Source organism: Lolium rigidum, chromosome 3, assembly GCF_022539505.1.
Source record: "Lolium rigidum isolate FL_2022 chromosome 3, APGP_CSIRO_Lrig_0.1, whole genome shotgun sequence".
In the NCBI taxonomy this organism is placed as follows: domain Eukaryota; kingdom Viridiplantae; phylum Streptophyta; class Magnoliopsida; order Poales; family Poaceae; genus Lolium; species Lolium rigidum.
In genome coordinates this window covers 162,889,904-162,904,909 of record NC_061510.1, presented here as the reverse complement: position 1 = coordinate 162,904,909, position 15,006 = coordinate 162,889,904, and the positions used below count along the sequence as shown (strand labels likewise).

The following is a 15,006-nucleotide window of genomic DNA, read 5'->3' as shown; positions in this document are numbered from 1 at the left end:
AAATTCTCTATCATAATAAAATATGAAATGGAAATTTTGAGACAATTAAAAATTGAGTCATATTTAAATGCAAGGAATTAATATTTTAATCATTAAAAATCACACTCTATATTTTTAATGATACAATAAGTCCATAAATTCTTTTGGACTTAAAAACACCTTGGCAATATTCCAAGGTAGAATTTTACTCTTAAGGAGTATCCTTAAAATTGTTCTCAGTAATTACCTCTAACATAAAATAATAAAACACCGGGAAGGGGGGACAAAACCCTAAAAACTGAAAGCATGCATAATTGCTTCTTTAACCATTGCCCTTTATCGGAAAATGATGCTATCTTTCAGAAACAGCGGACAAGGGTCAGTCCACACCATCGAACTGCAACACTTTGCAGTCTTCAGGCAAGTTCATCGCTTGCTCATGTCATTTGAGTATTTTACCAAATTACTTGCAAAGTACTATACTTATCACTCTTGCATGAAAAGCAAAAATGCTAATTTCAGAACTATGAATATTACTAAGTGGTGGGCAATGGAACCATGGTATGAGTATGGTGGAGGTTCCATTGCAAGGGTTTATATCCATCTAAGATTAAACAACAAATGTCGTTCAGTGATTCTTGTGCCGTAAGACTCGTGTTAACCATAAGATCTGGAGTGGGACAGAGTAGTCAAGTGTGTTTTCTCCTCTCGTTCATCAACAGATGCGCTTACCATAGACACTTGATCCAGTTAAGGACAAGCGGTGGGTGGGATCCCATTTTAGTTCCCCACGGTAATGCGGTCTATGATGGGTTGCAACCACCGGCGTAGGAATTCAGGGAGAGTCCTGAATTGTCGTCGAGGTCTGAAGGTATCCATAGGGGTACGCTCACCGGCGCGGACCCAGGGTCGGCGTTGCAACAAAGGGTGGGTGTGCGAGGTCGCGGGGGAATACATTTTGACTAGGACCTTATACCGGGCCTCACACCACGGAAGTGTGGACGGGAAAGCTGCCCGGTTGGCACCAAGGTTAAGATCTCTTATGGGTAAAGCAACACACCTCTGCAGAGTGTAATGAATCGTGACCTGTCACTCCCTGTTCCGGGACTTGGAAGTGCGAACGCTGCCGGAAAGGAACTCCATGAAGTTCTAGTAAACTGGTGAAGGCTGATGTCTACGCACGCTTCTATTCCTGTAGATAGTGTTGGGCCTCCAAGAGCAGAAGTTTGTAGAACAGCAGCAAGTTTCCCTTAAGTGAATCACCCAAGGTTTATCGAACTCAGGGAGGTAGAGGTCAAAGATATCCCTCTCAAGCAACCCTGCAATTACGATACAAGAAGTCTCTTGTGTCCCCAACACACCTAATACACTTGTCAGATGTATAGGTGCACTAGTTCGGCGAAGAGATAGTAAGATGCAAATGATATGGATGAATATGAGTGGTAATAAAAATCTGAAATAAATATGGCAGCAAGTAAACATGCAGTAGAACAGTAAGTAAACGGTGATTCGATATTTGGAAACAAGGCCTATCGATCCTACTTTCACTAGTGGACACTCTCAACATTGCAATCATAATTGAATATAAATATAAGCACTTCATCATACTACTCTCTTATTGGATAAAGAACTCAAATTCATTGGGCAAGTGTGCAAAAGCACACCTCAAAGGCGTATTCCCAAGTACTAATAAACACCCCACACCGTCACCGTGAGCATTCATAGGAGGTACTAACACACCACAATTCATAAGGGAGTTACACACGGCGCACACACTGTCACCATTACACCGAGGTCACAGTAACTCCAAAGTTCACATAATTAAGCACTCGAATAGCATATGACATCTAGATTGCAAAGCCTATGATCACATAGATGAACAAATAAGTACTACTCTCAAACACTCTCTTGTTGGATGACAAACACCATTCATTGTGTAGGGCTACAAGAGCTCCCTCAAGCCGGAGTAAACAAGCTCCAACACATCCGGAGTTCATATTTAAAGTAACCTCTAGAGTGCATAATAGACAAGAGTAACATCTACATATTCATAAACATCACACCATGGGAGAGAGATATGAACCACATAGCTACCGGTAGAGCCCTCAGCCTCGGGGGAGAACTACTCCCTCCTCATCATGGGAGACAACGATGGCGATGAAGATGGCGGTGGTGTCGATGGAGATGACTCCGGAGGCAATTCCCCGTCCCGGCGGCGTGCCAGAACAGAGACTTCTGTCGGCGGCGTCCCTGGAGTCTTTCTGGAGTTTCGTCAATTGGTGTCGAGTTTTTAGGTCACGAGGGGTTAAATAGGCGAAGAGGCGGAGTCGGAGGGGCCAGGGGGCTCCCTCCTCATAGGCTGCCCCCCCCTCCAGGCCGCGCCGCCCTATGGTCTGGGGGCCCTGGGCCTCCTCTCCAGCTCCCCTTCGGTGTCCTGGTCCGTCTTGGTGAAATATGATGTTTGGCCTTTGTTTCGTCGAATTCCGAGAATATTGCCCGAATAGCCTTTCTGGAACCAAAACAGCAGAAAACAGGAACTGGCACTTCGGCATCTTGTTAATAGGTTAGTTCCGGAAAATGCATTAAAACATTATAAAGTGTGAGCAAAACATGTAGGTATTGTCATAAAACTAGCATGGAACATCAGAAATTATAGATACGTTGGAGACGTATCAAGCATCCCCAAGCTTAGTTCCTACTCGCCCTCGAGTAGGTAAACGATAACAAGGATAATTTCTGAAGTGACATGCTACTAACATAATCTTGATCATACTATTGTAAAGCATATGAGATGAATGAAGTGATTCAAAGCAATGGTAAAGATAATGACTAAACAACTGAATCATATAGCAAAGACTTTTCATGAATAGTACTTTCAAGACAAGCATCAATAAGACTTGCATAGGAGTTAACTCATAAAGCAATAAATTCTTAGTAGAAAGTTTTGAAGCAACACAAAGGAAGATATAAGTTTCAGCAGTTGCTTTCAACTTCAACATGTATATCTCATGGATAATTGTCAACACAAAGTAATATGATGAATGCAAATAAGCAAGTATGTAGGAATCAATGCACACAGTTGACACAACTGTTTGGTTCTAAGATAGAAGGAAGTAGGTAAACTGACTCAACATAAAGTAAAAGAAAGGCCCTTCGCAGAGGGAGGCATGGATTACTATTTTTGTGCTAGAGCTTTTATTTTGAAAGCATAGAAACAATTTTGTCAACGGTAGTAATAATTCATATGTGTTATGCATAAGACATCCTATAAGTTGCAAGCCTCATGCATAGAATACCAATAGTGCTCGCACCTTGTCCTAATTAGCTTGGATTTACATGGATTATCATTGCATAACATATGTTTCAACCAAGTGTCACAAAGGGGTACCTCTATGCCGCCTGTACAAAGGTCCAAGGAGATAGATCGCATTTGATTTCTCGTTTTTGATAGATCTCAACTAAGGACATCCATACCGGGACAACATAGAAAAGAGATAATGGACTCCTCTTTAATGCATAAGCATTCAACAATAGATAATATTCTCATAAGAGATTGAGGATTAATGTCCAAACTGAAACTTCCACCATGATACATGGCTTCGGTTGGCGGCCCAATGATCTTCTCTAACAATATGCATACTCAAACCATTTGATCATGATAAATCACCCTTACTTCAGACAAGACGAACATGCATAGCAACTCACATGATATTCAACAAAGGTGTAATAGTTGATGGCGTCCCCAGAAACATGGTTACCGCTCAACAAGCAACTTATAAGAAGTAAGATACGTAAGTAACATATTCAATACCACAATAGTTTTTAAGGCTATTTCCCATGAGCTGTGTATTGCAAAGACAAGGAATGAAATTTTTAAAGGTAGCACTCAAGTAATTTACTTTGGAATGGCAGAGAAATACCACGTAGTAGGTAGGTATGGTGGACACAAATGGCATAGGTTTTGGCTCAAGGATTTGGATGCACGAGAAGTATTCCCTCTCAGTACAAGGCTTTGGCTAGCAAGGTTGTTTGAAGCAAACACAAGTATGAACCAGTACAGCAAAACTTACATAAGAACATATTGCAAGCATTATAAGACTCTACACTGTCTTCCTTGTTGTTCAAACACTTCACCAGAAAATATCTAGACTTTTAGAGAGACCAATCATGCAAACCAAATTTCAACAAGCTCTATGGTAGTACTTCATTAATAGATGCAAAGTACATGATGCAAGAGCTTAAACATGATCTATTTGAGCACAAAAATTGCCAAGTATCAAATTATTCAAGACAATATACCAATTACCACATGAAGCATTTTCTGTTTCCAACCAAATAACAATGAACGAAGCAGTTTCAACCTTCGCCATGAACATTAAAAGTAAAACTAAGAACACAAGTGTTCAAATGAAAAAGCGGAGCGTGTCACTCTCCCACATAAGCATGAATTTATTCAGAGAATGAAAATAACAAAACGAAAATAAAAGCACACAGACGCTCCAAGTAAAGCACATAAGATGTGACGGAATAAAAATATAGTTTCACTAGAGGTGACCTGATAAGTTGTCGATGAAGAAGGGGATGCCTTGGGCATCCCCAAGCTTAGATGCTTGAGTCTTCTTGAAATATGCAGGGATGAACCACGGGGGCATCCCCAAGCTTAGACTTTTCACTCTTCTTGATCATATTGTATCATCCTCCTCTCTTGATCCTTGAAAACTTCCTCCACACCAAACTCAAAACAAACTCATTAGAGGGTTAGTGCATAATCAAAAATTCACATGTTCAGAGGTGACACAACCATTCTTAACACTTCTGGACATTGCTCAAAGCTACTGAAAGTTAATGGAACAAAGAAATCCATTCAACATAGCAAAAGAGGCAATGTGAAATAAAAGGCAGAATCTGTCAAAACAGAACAGTCCGTAAAGACGAATTTTTTAGAGGCACTTAACTTGCTCATATGAAAAAGCTCAAATTGAATGAAAGTTGCGTACATATCTTAGGATCACACACGAAAATTGGCAGATTTTTCTGAGTTACCTACAGAGAAGCCTACTCAAATTCGTGACAGCAAGAAATCTGTTTCTGCGCAGAAATCCAAATATAGTATCAACCTTACTATCAAAGACTTTACTTGGCACAACAATGCAATAAAATAAAGATAAGGAGAGGTTGCTACAGTAGTAACAACTTCCAAGACACAACAAAATAGTAGCAAAATAAAACATGGGTTATCTCCCAAGAAGTGCTTTCTTTATAGCCATTAAGATGGACTCAGCAGTTTTAATGATGCACTCATAAGAAATAATAGTTGAAACAAAAGAGGGCATCAAAAGCAAATAAGAAACACTTTTAAGTCTAACCCATTTCCTATGAAAAGGAATGTTGTACACAAATAAATTCATGAAGAACAAAGTGACAAGCATAGGAAGATAAAACACGAGTAACTTCAAGATTCTCAACATAAAGAGGGGAAACTTAATATTATTAAGATGCATATAAACATGTTTCCCTCTCTCATAATAACTTTCAGTAGCATCATGAAAAAACTCAACAATATAACTATCACATAAAGCATTCTTATCATGAGTCTCATGCATAAAATAATTACTACTCCCAACATAAGCATAGTCATTCTTATTAATTGTAGTGGGAGCAAATTCAACAAAGTAGCTATCATTATTATTCTCATCACCATAATCATCAAATATAGGAGGCATAGTATAATCATAATAAACTTTATCCTCCATAGTAGGTGGCACCAAAATACCACTATCATTATAATCATCATAAATGGGAGGCAAAGTATCATCAAAGAAAATTTTCTCCTCAAAACTTGGGGGACTAAAAATATCACAACCAGCTTCCCCAAGCTTAAATTCTTCCATAGCATTAGCAATAATAGTGTTCAAAGAGTTCATGCTAATAACATTGCTACAACTATTTTGCAAACAAAGTTCCATGGGTTTTTTAATTCTCTCTTCAAACACATCATGTCCTAATTCAATATAAAGTTCATAAAGATCTCTAATTTTTTTGTTGTTTTCCATTAAGCCTAACTAGTGAAAAATAAAAACAAGAAACAAAAAGATATAATTGCAGGATCTAAAGGAAATAGCTTCGAGCACTCACACACCGGCAACAGTGCTAGGAAATAGCTTAGTAGTCGAAGGATGTGAATACCTTTTACCTTACCTCCCCGGCAATGGCGCAAGAAAATAGCTTGATGTATACGCACGCTTCTATTCCTGTAGACAGTGTTGGGCCTCCAAGAGCAGAGGTTTGTAGAACAGCAGCAAGTTTCCCTTAAGTGAATCACCCAAGGTTTATCGAACTCAGGGAGGTAGAGGTCAAAGATATCCCTCTCAAGCAACCCTGCAATTACGATACAAGAAGTCTCTTGTGTCCCCAACACACCTAATACACTTGTCAGATGTATAGGTGCACTAGTTCGGTGAAGAGATAGTAAGATGCAAATGATATGGATGAATATGAGTGGTAATAACAATCTGAAATAAATATGGCAGCAAGTAAACATGCAGTAGAACAGTAAGTAAACGGTGATTCGATATTTGGAAACAAGGCCTAGGGATCCTACTTTCACTAGTGGACCCTCTCAACATTGCAATCATAATTGAATATAAATATAAGCACTTCATCATACTACTCTCTTATTGGATAAAGAACTCAAATTCATTGGGCAAGTGTGCAAAAGCACACCTCAAAGGCGTATTCCCAAGTACTAATAAACACCCCACACCGTCACCGTGAGCATTCATAGGAGGTACTAACACACCACAATTCATAAGGGAGTTACACACGGCGCACACACTCGTCACCATTACACCGAGGTCAGAGTAACTCCAAAGTTCACATAATTAAGCACTTGAATAGCATATGACATCTAGATTGCAAAGCCTATGATCACATAGATGAACAAATAAGTACTACTCTCAAACACTCTCTTGTTGGATGACAAACACCATTCATTGTGTAGGGCTACAAGAGCTCCCTCAAGCCGGAGTAAACAAGCTCCACAACATCCGGAGTTCATATTTAAAGTAACCTCTAGAGTGCATAATAGACAAGAGTAACATCTACATATTCATAAAGATCACACCATGGGAGAGAGATATGAACCACATAGCTACCGGTAGAGCCCTCAGCCTCGGGGGAGAACTACTCCCTCCTCATCATGGGAGACAGCGATGGCGATGAAGATGGCGGTGGTGTCGATGGAGATGACTCGGGGGCAATTCCCCGTCCCGGCGGCGTGCCGGAACAGAGACATCTGTCCCCCGAAACGGAGTTTCGTGATGGCGGCGGCGTCCCTGGAGTCTTTCTGGAGTTTCGTCAATTGGTGTCGAGTTTTTAGGTCACGAAGGGTTAAATAGGCAAAGAGGCGGAGTCGGAGGGGCCAGGGGGCTCCCTCCTCATAGGCTGGCGCGCCCCCCTCCAGGCCGCGCCGCCCTATGGTCTGGGGGCCCTGGGCCTCCTCTCCGGCTCCCCTTCGGTGTCCTGGTCCGTCTCGGTGAAATATGATGTTTGGCCTTTGTTTCGTCGAATTCCGAGAATATTGCCCGAACAACCTTTCTGGAACCAAAAACAGCAGAAAACAGGAACTGGCACTTCGGCATCTTGTTAATAGGTTAGTTCCGGAAAATGCATAAAAACATTATAAAATGTGAGCAAAAGATGTAGGTATTGTCGTAAAACTAGCATGGAACATCAGAAATTATAGATACGTTGGAGACGTATCAAAGGCTGACGGACATAGTTCTTCTGAATAAAAGCAACCTTTTGAAGAAATGGTTATGAAAACATGCATTGGTATTAGACTTTCTGGTCTAATATCGTAGCTAGTGCATTAAACACCTCTTTCCTAATATGAACTTGTTGAGTACGCTCGTACTCATACCTCTTATAATCCCTTGCTTAGAATGTCTGAACCACTTCGAGGAGGCAACTGACGGACAAGGTGGAGCCGAGGAGATCTGCTATGTGGAGCCTGACCTCTCAGGCGGTGTAGAAGGCGTATACTACCTTATCGTCTACGGAAACGGGGAGGCACGCGAAGGAGAACAAGCCTAAGCTATTGTAGTGTTAGTAGTAACCGAGCAGTGCGAACTCTTTAGTACTTAGCTGCTCGGATTTTAATAAATGTATAACCTGATAAGACTCTTATATTGTAAGTTAATCTGGGTTCACCTCGAACCCAGGAGTAAACCTCTCTGGAGCCAGGAGGAGCTCAAAGATGATGTATATGTTTGGATTGTAATATTATGTGAATGAGTTATGGACCAGCTATGTTCTGTTGTACAACTCCGAGGGATGCAATATTTGCGAATTGGTACTTCGTGAATGTTATATCAACGACTGGCATACTACAAAATGCAGTGGTATGCAGGGTCACCACAGCAGCGCGGCACCAATCTTTTTCGTCCTCGCGCTCCTCCTCTTCACGCTCGTCGGCGAGGTACTCGCCAAACAACACGTCGCCGCCACGCTTCTTGGCAACAGTGAAGGACAAGTCGGAAGAGGCTCCTACTACTCGCAGGCGCTGTCATGGCGGCGGCATTGTCATCTGCGAGTGGCGCCAACCTTCTCCGCCGCGCCAGCAGGAGTAGACGCCACCATCGGAGTACAAGGCGGCGGCGTCCATCGTCAAGGCGGCGGACAACCCGGACGAGTTCCTGGGGCTACACTGCGCCCAGCACTACAAGGAAAAGGCCTATTGCCGGCGCACCAAAAAGGCCTATTGCCGGTGCACTTAGAGCCCGCCGGTGGGAACAGGCCGGTGATAATCGCTTATTGCCGGCGCACCAGTTGGTGCGCCGGTGGTAACTCGCGTTATCCCCGGCGCACCTATCTTGTTCGCCGGCGGTAGGTTATACAAGAAAACAAAAAAAAAATCAAATCTAGATCTAGTGGTTGTCGTCTCTGCGCCGGTGTAGGAGGTACAGGAGGTGCAGGATGATGGCGGAAGCTCCCGAGGTCATCGCGTCGGTGTAGGAGGAGGAGGAGTAGGCCGGAGGTGGAGGAGCCCGGAGTAGGTGGGGGAGCCCGGAGTTGATGGAGGTGGCCGGAGTTGGTGGAGGAGGCCGGAGGTGGTGGAGGAGGCTGGACGTGGTGGCGGAGGCCGGACGTGGTGGAGGAGGCCGGAGGTGGTGGAGGAGGCCGGAGGACGTTGTGGCCGTCGGTGGCCGTCGGTGCAGTAAAGGTCGCCGGAGTAGCTCGCCGCAGTAGCTCGATGTAGTAGATGAGGAGGAGGAGGAGGAAAAGAGAAGGAAAATGTGAAAGTGAGGAGCACAGGCAGGTGTGGAGTATATATATACCATAGGTTACTGCCGGCGCACCAAGTAGGGTGGTGCGCCGGGGGTATTTTTTTCTTTTTTTCTCCCAAATCTTAAATCTGAAAAAAGTCCTGTTTCTGTTTTGAATTTGACGAATCCATTTTTTCTCCAAACGGCCGAAGGCCGTTGAATTCGAATAGGAAATTTCGAGTATATCGATTTTGATATAAAAAAGTTTTTCATCGGAGGTCGTATGCAACCAGAAATCCCGTTTTACCGAAACATGACGCCATTTTGCATAATACATCGAAATTCAAATTTTCAAGTTTTCACTAAAACTAGATCACATATTACATGGGCATTTCAAAGGATTTTATTTTTTGAATTTTCTATCATTTTCTATTATTTTTTCAAAAACTGAAAAGGCGATTCCCGGGGGGGGGTGGAGAGAAAATCTAGGCAACTTACTTTACCACCAGCGCACCACCATAGAGGTGCGCCGGGGGTAAGGTACCCAAAATTTGGAGTTCCGGCCAGATCTCTTCGAATTTTATCCCCGGCGCACTAATTTTTTTTGTGCGCCGGCAGTATAGGTCCATCGCCGGCGCGGCGGAAAAGTGGTGCGCCGGCAACACTTTCCACCAGCGCACGTGCAAGGTGGTGCGCCGGCACATATTTCCTCCACCTATAGGCTTTTTCCTAGTAGTGCAGCTCGAATCGTTCCACATACGAGTTCGTCGAGGCCTGGAGCGCCCCCGATCACCGCCGCGAGGAGGAGGACCACCGCCGTCGCCTCGGCCTTGTCATCAACATGGACGATGATGGCATTGGTCTGTCCAGCAGGCCACGCAGGAGGCGCGGGGACGCCGTCCGGGGCTGCAGCTACCTCCCGCAGCCGAAGGAGGAGCACAGTGACGAGGAGGACGACTACGCGGTGACGACGTACCGCCGCCTAGGCCTAGGGCATGGTGGCAACGACGACGATTACTAGTTATTTAGTTTTTTTAATGCCTATGTTTTAAAATTTGTACAAATATTGGCCAAGTATGGCCGAACTATCTATGAATCTACTATTTCTATGGATTGTGTTATATTTTGAAAATTTAATTCTTTTTTTTTGTATGGGGGCTGCGAGAAGCCGTCCGGCCCCTATTTTTGTTTTACCGCCGACACCCCCTATATAGGCCCTAAAACGGTTTCCCGGAGCTCATATGGGTGACGAGAGGAGATGCTCTTAGTAGATGAAGAGTTCGTGGAGCATATGACTTTGAATTCTGATTCAAATGTGTGGGTATGGTTATTTTGGCTTTTTGATACTTTGACTGAGCATGATCTTGCAAGGGTTTTGGTCACTATGTGGTCCATCTGGTGGGTATGGAGGAGATCAATTCATGACAACGATTTCTAGAGCCCCTTTCAACAATTGCGTTTGTAAATAAATACTTCCTCTAGTCCTTTTTAATTGACTCGAATGCACTAACACGTGGCAGGTACAAATTGCAGGTATGTCTTTAACAACACTTGCCCTAAAGAACTTAGTATTTGAAGATAAGGCCGGCACATTTAAAAAAAACACCCCAGAACAAAAGATGAAGAAGCAGTCCGGTCCTCGTCCTGTGGCGCCACAGGCCGCCGGCATCCTCAAGGCGTCGCCTCCGAGTAACAAGGGAAGGTTTCTCGAAATCCCTCTTCCGGCGGAGAACCACCGCCGTTGGGCACCTCCAAGCCAGCGAGGATGAACCACTTGGCGGCGAGGATGCGCCGAGCTCCAGTAGCAGAAGCGATCAAAGGCCTCCTCGTCGAAGGTTGAACAGGGGCCGCCTTGCCGGCCGAAGATCGTAGAGGCAAGGATGTCGTCCGCGAAGTTGCGCTCGTCGATGTAGTGCCACCGCAGCAAAGGGCAGCGCCATCTGGAGGAGGCCACCACTCCACCACTTCCTTTCCCCTCGCCACAACGGCAGGATGGAGAATGAATCATGACGGAGTAGCACCTCCCCGGATAAAGTCAACCACAACTACAGGCCCAACTCGTCGCAACAGAGGAAGAAGTAGCTGAAGAGCGATTCCTTCCTTGCCCCATGGCTGGCCAGGGAAATCAGCTTGCCGTTGCCTTCGATGCCACCTACCTCTCCCCCTCACCGTCGTGGCCGGCCAGGAGAAGAAGGGCGGTATCCGACCGCTGTAATAGAGAGAGGCGCCTAGAGAGCCCTTTATTGCTGGAGATCTCGGACGAGGAGAAGCTCACGCCTTGCTCCGACCACCGGAGCTCATCGCCGCAAGCCAACCACCGGATGCGCCAGGCCTAGCCAGAGACCTAGTCGCCCTATTCCAAAAACCCGGCAAACAGCCGAAAAACCTACATCTATTCCTAGATCCTACTCTGGTGCCTCTACTCCGCCATCTCTGGTCGGCCAAGCTAGCGGAGATAGCTTGGGATCGGTCCGGTCTCTACTGGTCAACGCACAGACGTGGAGGGAGGAGAAGGGGAGGGGAAAAGGAGAGGAGAGAGTTGCTTCTTAGCCTACCTTTTTAGCATAAAGCAATCTTAATGAACGTTTGACCTAGAACTAGCAAAGGGTTACGAAAAAAATCGAAATCTTGCAGCTCCACTGTGCGTTCTGCCTACGGCTAACCTTTTTTTTTTGCGACAAAAGCCTACGGATAACCTGATATGATCTTTTTTTTTTAAACAACTTCGCGACGATGCAATCGTGTCGTAAACAGATACGGAAATGATAGACTTACAAAAAAATTCCGACCACAAAAGTCCGCAAAAAATTTGCACATGAGACAACCACAAACCATTAATCAACCCATACACCAGGCACGGACAGGCTAATTATCCGGCGGTAATTTCTAATCTTGAAACACTTTCACCCTCTTTGGGCGTGGCTTTCACTTGTCTCATCAGAGTGAACGTACGGAACAGAAACAGACAGCCTTCCTCACACACACGGTCCTTTACTGTGGCATCGTCGGACTACGCGTCCACATCACCCTCCCGTCGCCGAAGCCGCACGCAATCCTCGCCGGCCGTGACCATGAAGGCGCCGCCTCCGCCAGCACCACTGCAGGTATCACGGCCTTCGTGACAGGCCGACCATGCGCGGGGACCTCGACCGGCACCGGGTGGCGGCAGAGCGGGCACTCGGGGCGCAGCAGCAGCCACCTGCCGATGCACTCATCGTGGAACCCATGCCCGCACTCCGGCAGCACCCGTACCGGCACCGCCGATGGCTCAGTCTCGCCGGAGCATCCCGCCGCTCCGGCCAGCTCCGACAGGCACACAGCGCACTCCTGCTCCGCCACCGTGTACGTGGCGCCTTCCTGCCGGTCGCCGTGTGCCCACGCCAAGGCAAGAATCCCGGCTGTCGCTGCGGCTGCGGCAGCGGCTGCCGCACCGGCGACCACCGCGCCGGCAATAGCGATCATGGAATCCTTTGGGCCCTCGACGTGTTCCTATTCCGATGGGGGGATTAGAGGTCGGCGAGTGCAGGCGGTGATGATGTGTGGTATATAGGGACAGAGTTCGACGAGAGGAGGCGCGCGCGACGTGGGCGCATCAACGCAGGCGCGGGTGAGGGTGAGGAGGAGCACATCACACAACCGAAAAGCCCCGATCGACAGGACATGCACGAAAGCGACCTCCTATCCTTTCTCCGATGCTTAAAGAAAAGGATATATGCGCATTAAGCGACCAGAATCAGTTGTTGGAGATGTTTGCTGCAAACATGCTTTGCATGATGTGATGAGATCTCAATTATGCACATCTTATTATTAAGTATAGTTGTGCCTGCCTTTAACTGCTCGATTATTCAGACAAATTAATTAACAAACCTTAGTCCTTACTATCACACGTAGTTTGAGGCCAATTTTGTAAAAATATTACTCCGTATATTATTCAAAATACCAATAGATTTATATTCAAAATAAGTCTGCACTGGTATAATATTCATGGCATGTAACCTATACATTATTGAAGAAATTGATGACTAGAATCAATAAGCCGGAATGGAGGGAGTGCATAGTTAATATCAACTACTCCCTTTGTCCCATGAAAGTTGTATGAGATTTGTCAAAATTTAATACATCCAAATTTTGATAAATCTCAGACAATTTCCATGGGACAGAGGGAGTACAACCATCCCCACAAATCCATAAAATAGAAAATCATTATTAGGGCTAAGTGCCGTGGCTACACAAGCGTTTTTTTCTTTTTTCTTACAAGAAACGAGTACACAAAGGGTTAGACGAGACGTCGAGACCTATAAACACATAGTGATGTCCTTCACCCCAAAGTCGTATGCGGTTGGTTCCTTGACACACTTAGGCTCCGCTTCTGGTTACTGAACCGTGTTGTGCTAAGCTTATTTCATCATAATATGTTGTTGAAACATTGTCAGGCCGGCTGCGTCGCCCAAAGAAAAGAAAACTAGACCAAAGTTGGTTGTAGATGGAGGTAACTCGAGTTTCATTTGAACCCCGGTTTTGCTATGTGAGATTTTCTTAAGTCTAAGTCACTTATAAAAAAATGCTTGAGTTGCACTTTTCTGTTAAAAAGTGCAATTGCACTTTTCTGCCACAAATGTGCAATTGGACCAAGTTGCATTTTTCTTTGAACTGTAGTTGCACTTTTCTAAGGTGACTGAGACTTAAAAAAATCTCAGTCAACTTAGACATAGACACACCATTTGCACCCACCCTAGGGCCCATATTACCGGCCAATGCCTCCTAAGTGTCGGGCTAAACCGGTGAGTGAAGAGGTGAGTGAATGATTGTAATCTCTTTTAAATTTTTGTTAGCCTGTTGGCTTATTATTTCTCCTATAAATGTTCTAATACTACCCGGCCATCCAAGGCACCTGAGGGGGCAAACAGATCTGGATCGCACGTTTTAGCTGTTACAGTAAATTTGCTCTCCCACTTTTCACTCTAACCGTTGGATCTGTAACCTCCTTGTTGACTTGTTCATCTTCTTGTCGAGTCCATGACGCCTGGGGCCAGTCGCTTATGGGGTCGGCCAGCAGAGACAGTCCGGCTCGCTTGTTCCCGTCGCTTTTCTTCGACTTCCACTCTTCGCATCGCCTTGCTTTTCGCGTGTGCGTGGAAGCAACCGAGTGGCAGTGAAAACCTAGATCGCCGCTTTCCTCCAATCCCCGCGTCTCCTCTCTTTCCCCCAATCCCGTCTCTCCTCTTCCCTCCAATCTCCGCTTCTCCTCCTCCCAATCGACTATGCGATGCCTATGTGGCGAACACGAGCAGGTGCTGGAGGACGGCATCCCAGATGATAGGGCAAAGGTGTCCGATCTTTCGATGAGAGTATGATAACGTCGATTTGTTGGTGGAGTTCGTGCTTGACGATCCGACTACACGTGCAAAGCTCGTGCGCCAATGCAATCGCTAGGAAAATCTCCGGGAGTTACTGATCTTGCGGATGCACGATCAGCCTGACCAGCGAGGGTCTTAATTCCTACCTGAAATCGAGAACAAGTAAGAACTAATATTGCAATCAGAATATTGCGGATATGGATGAAAGCTTTATTGAATAAGGTGGGATTCCGAATAGTCGGTCTTGTTCTGGGCGTTGGCCTCAAAAGAAGTACACGAGAGTTGCAGCGATGGCTAACTTTTAATCTAATCAAAATCCGAGTCTAAACGTGACGGCTATGGGGGTATTTAAAGGAGGAAAAGGTGGGGTTTCGGCCAACCATACGTATGGTGGTCGAACCAAA

At 45.2% G+C, this 15,006-nt stretch overlaps 1 protein-coding gene across 1 annotated transcript; it reads right to left on the bottom strand.

Moving 5' to 3' along the window:
• Positions 1-12,072: 12,072 nt before the first annotated feature.
• LOC124701074 (E3 ubiquitin-protein ligase Os06g0535400-like) lies at positions 12,073-12,707 on the bottom strand. Its single transcript, XM_047233124.1, has one exon. The coding sequence runs from the start codon at positions 12,705-12,707 to the stop codon at positions 12,237-12,239; it is 471 nt and encodes a 156-aa protein (XP_047089080.1). The 3' UTR covers positions 12,073-12,236.
• Positions 12,708-15,006: the final 2,299 nt, after the last annotated feature.

Excerpts from the sequence above, each read along its gene's own strand:
- LOC124701074 (XM_047233124.1), bottom strand. The coding sequence starts at position 12,707 with ATGATCGCTATTGCCGGCGCGGTGGTCGCCGGTGCGGCAGCCGCTGCC.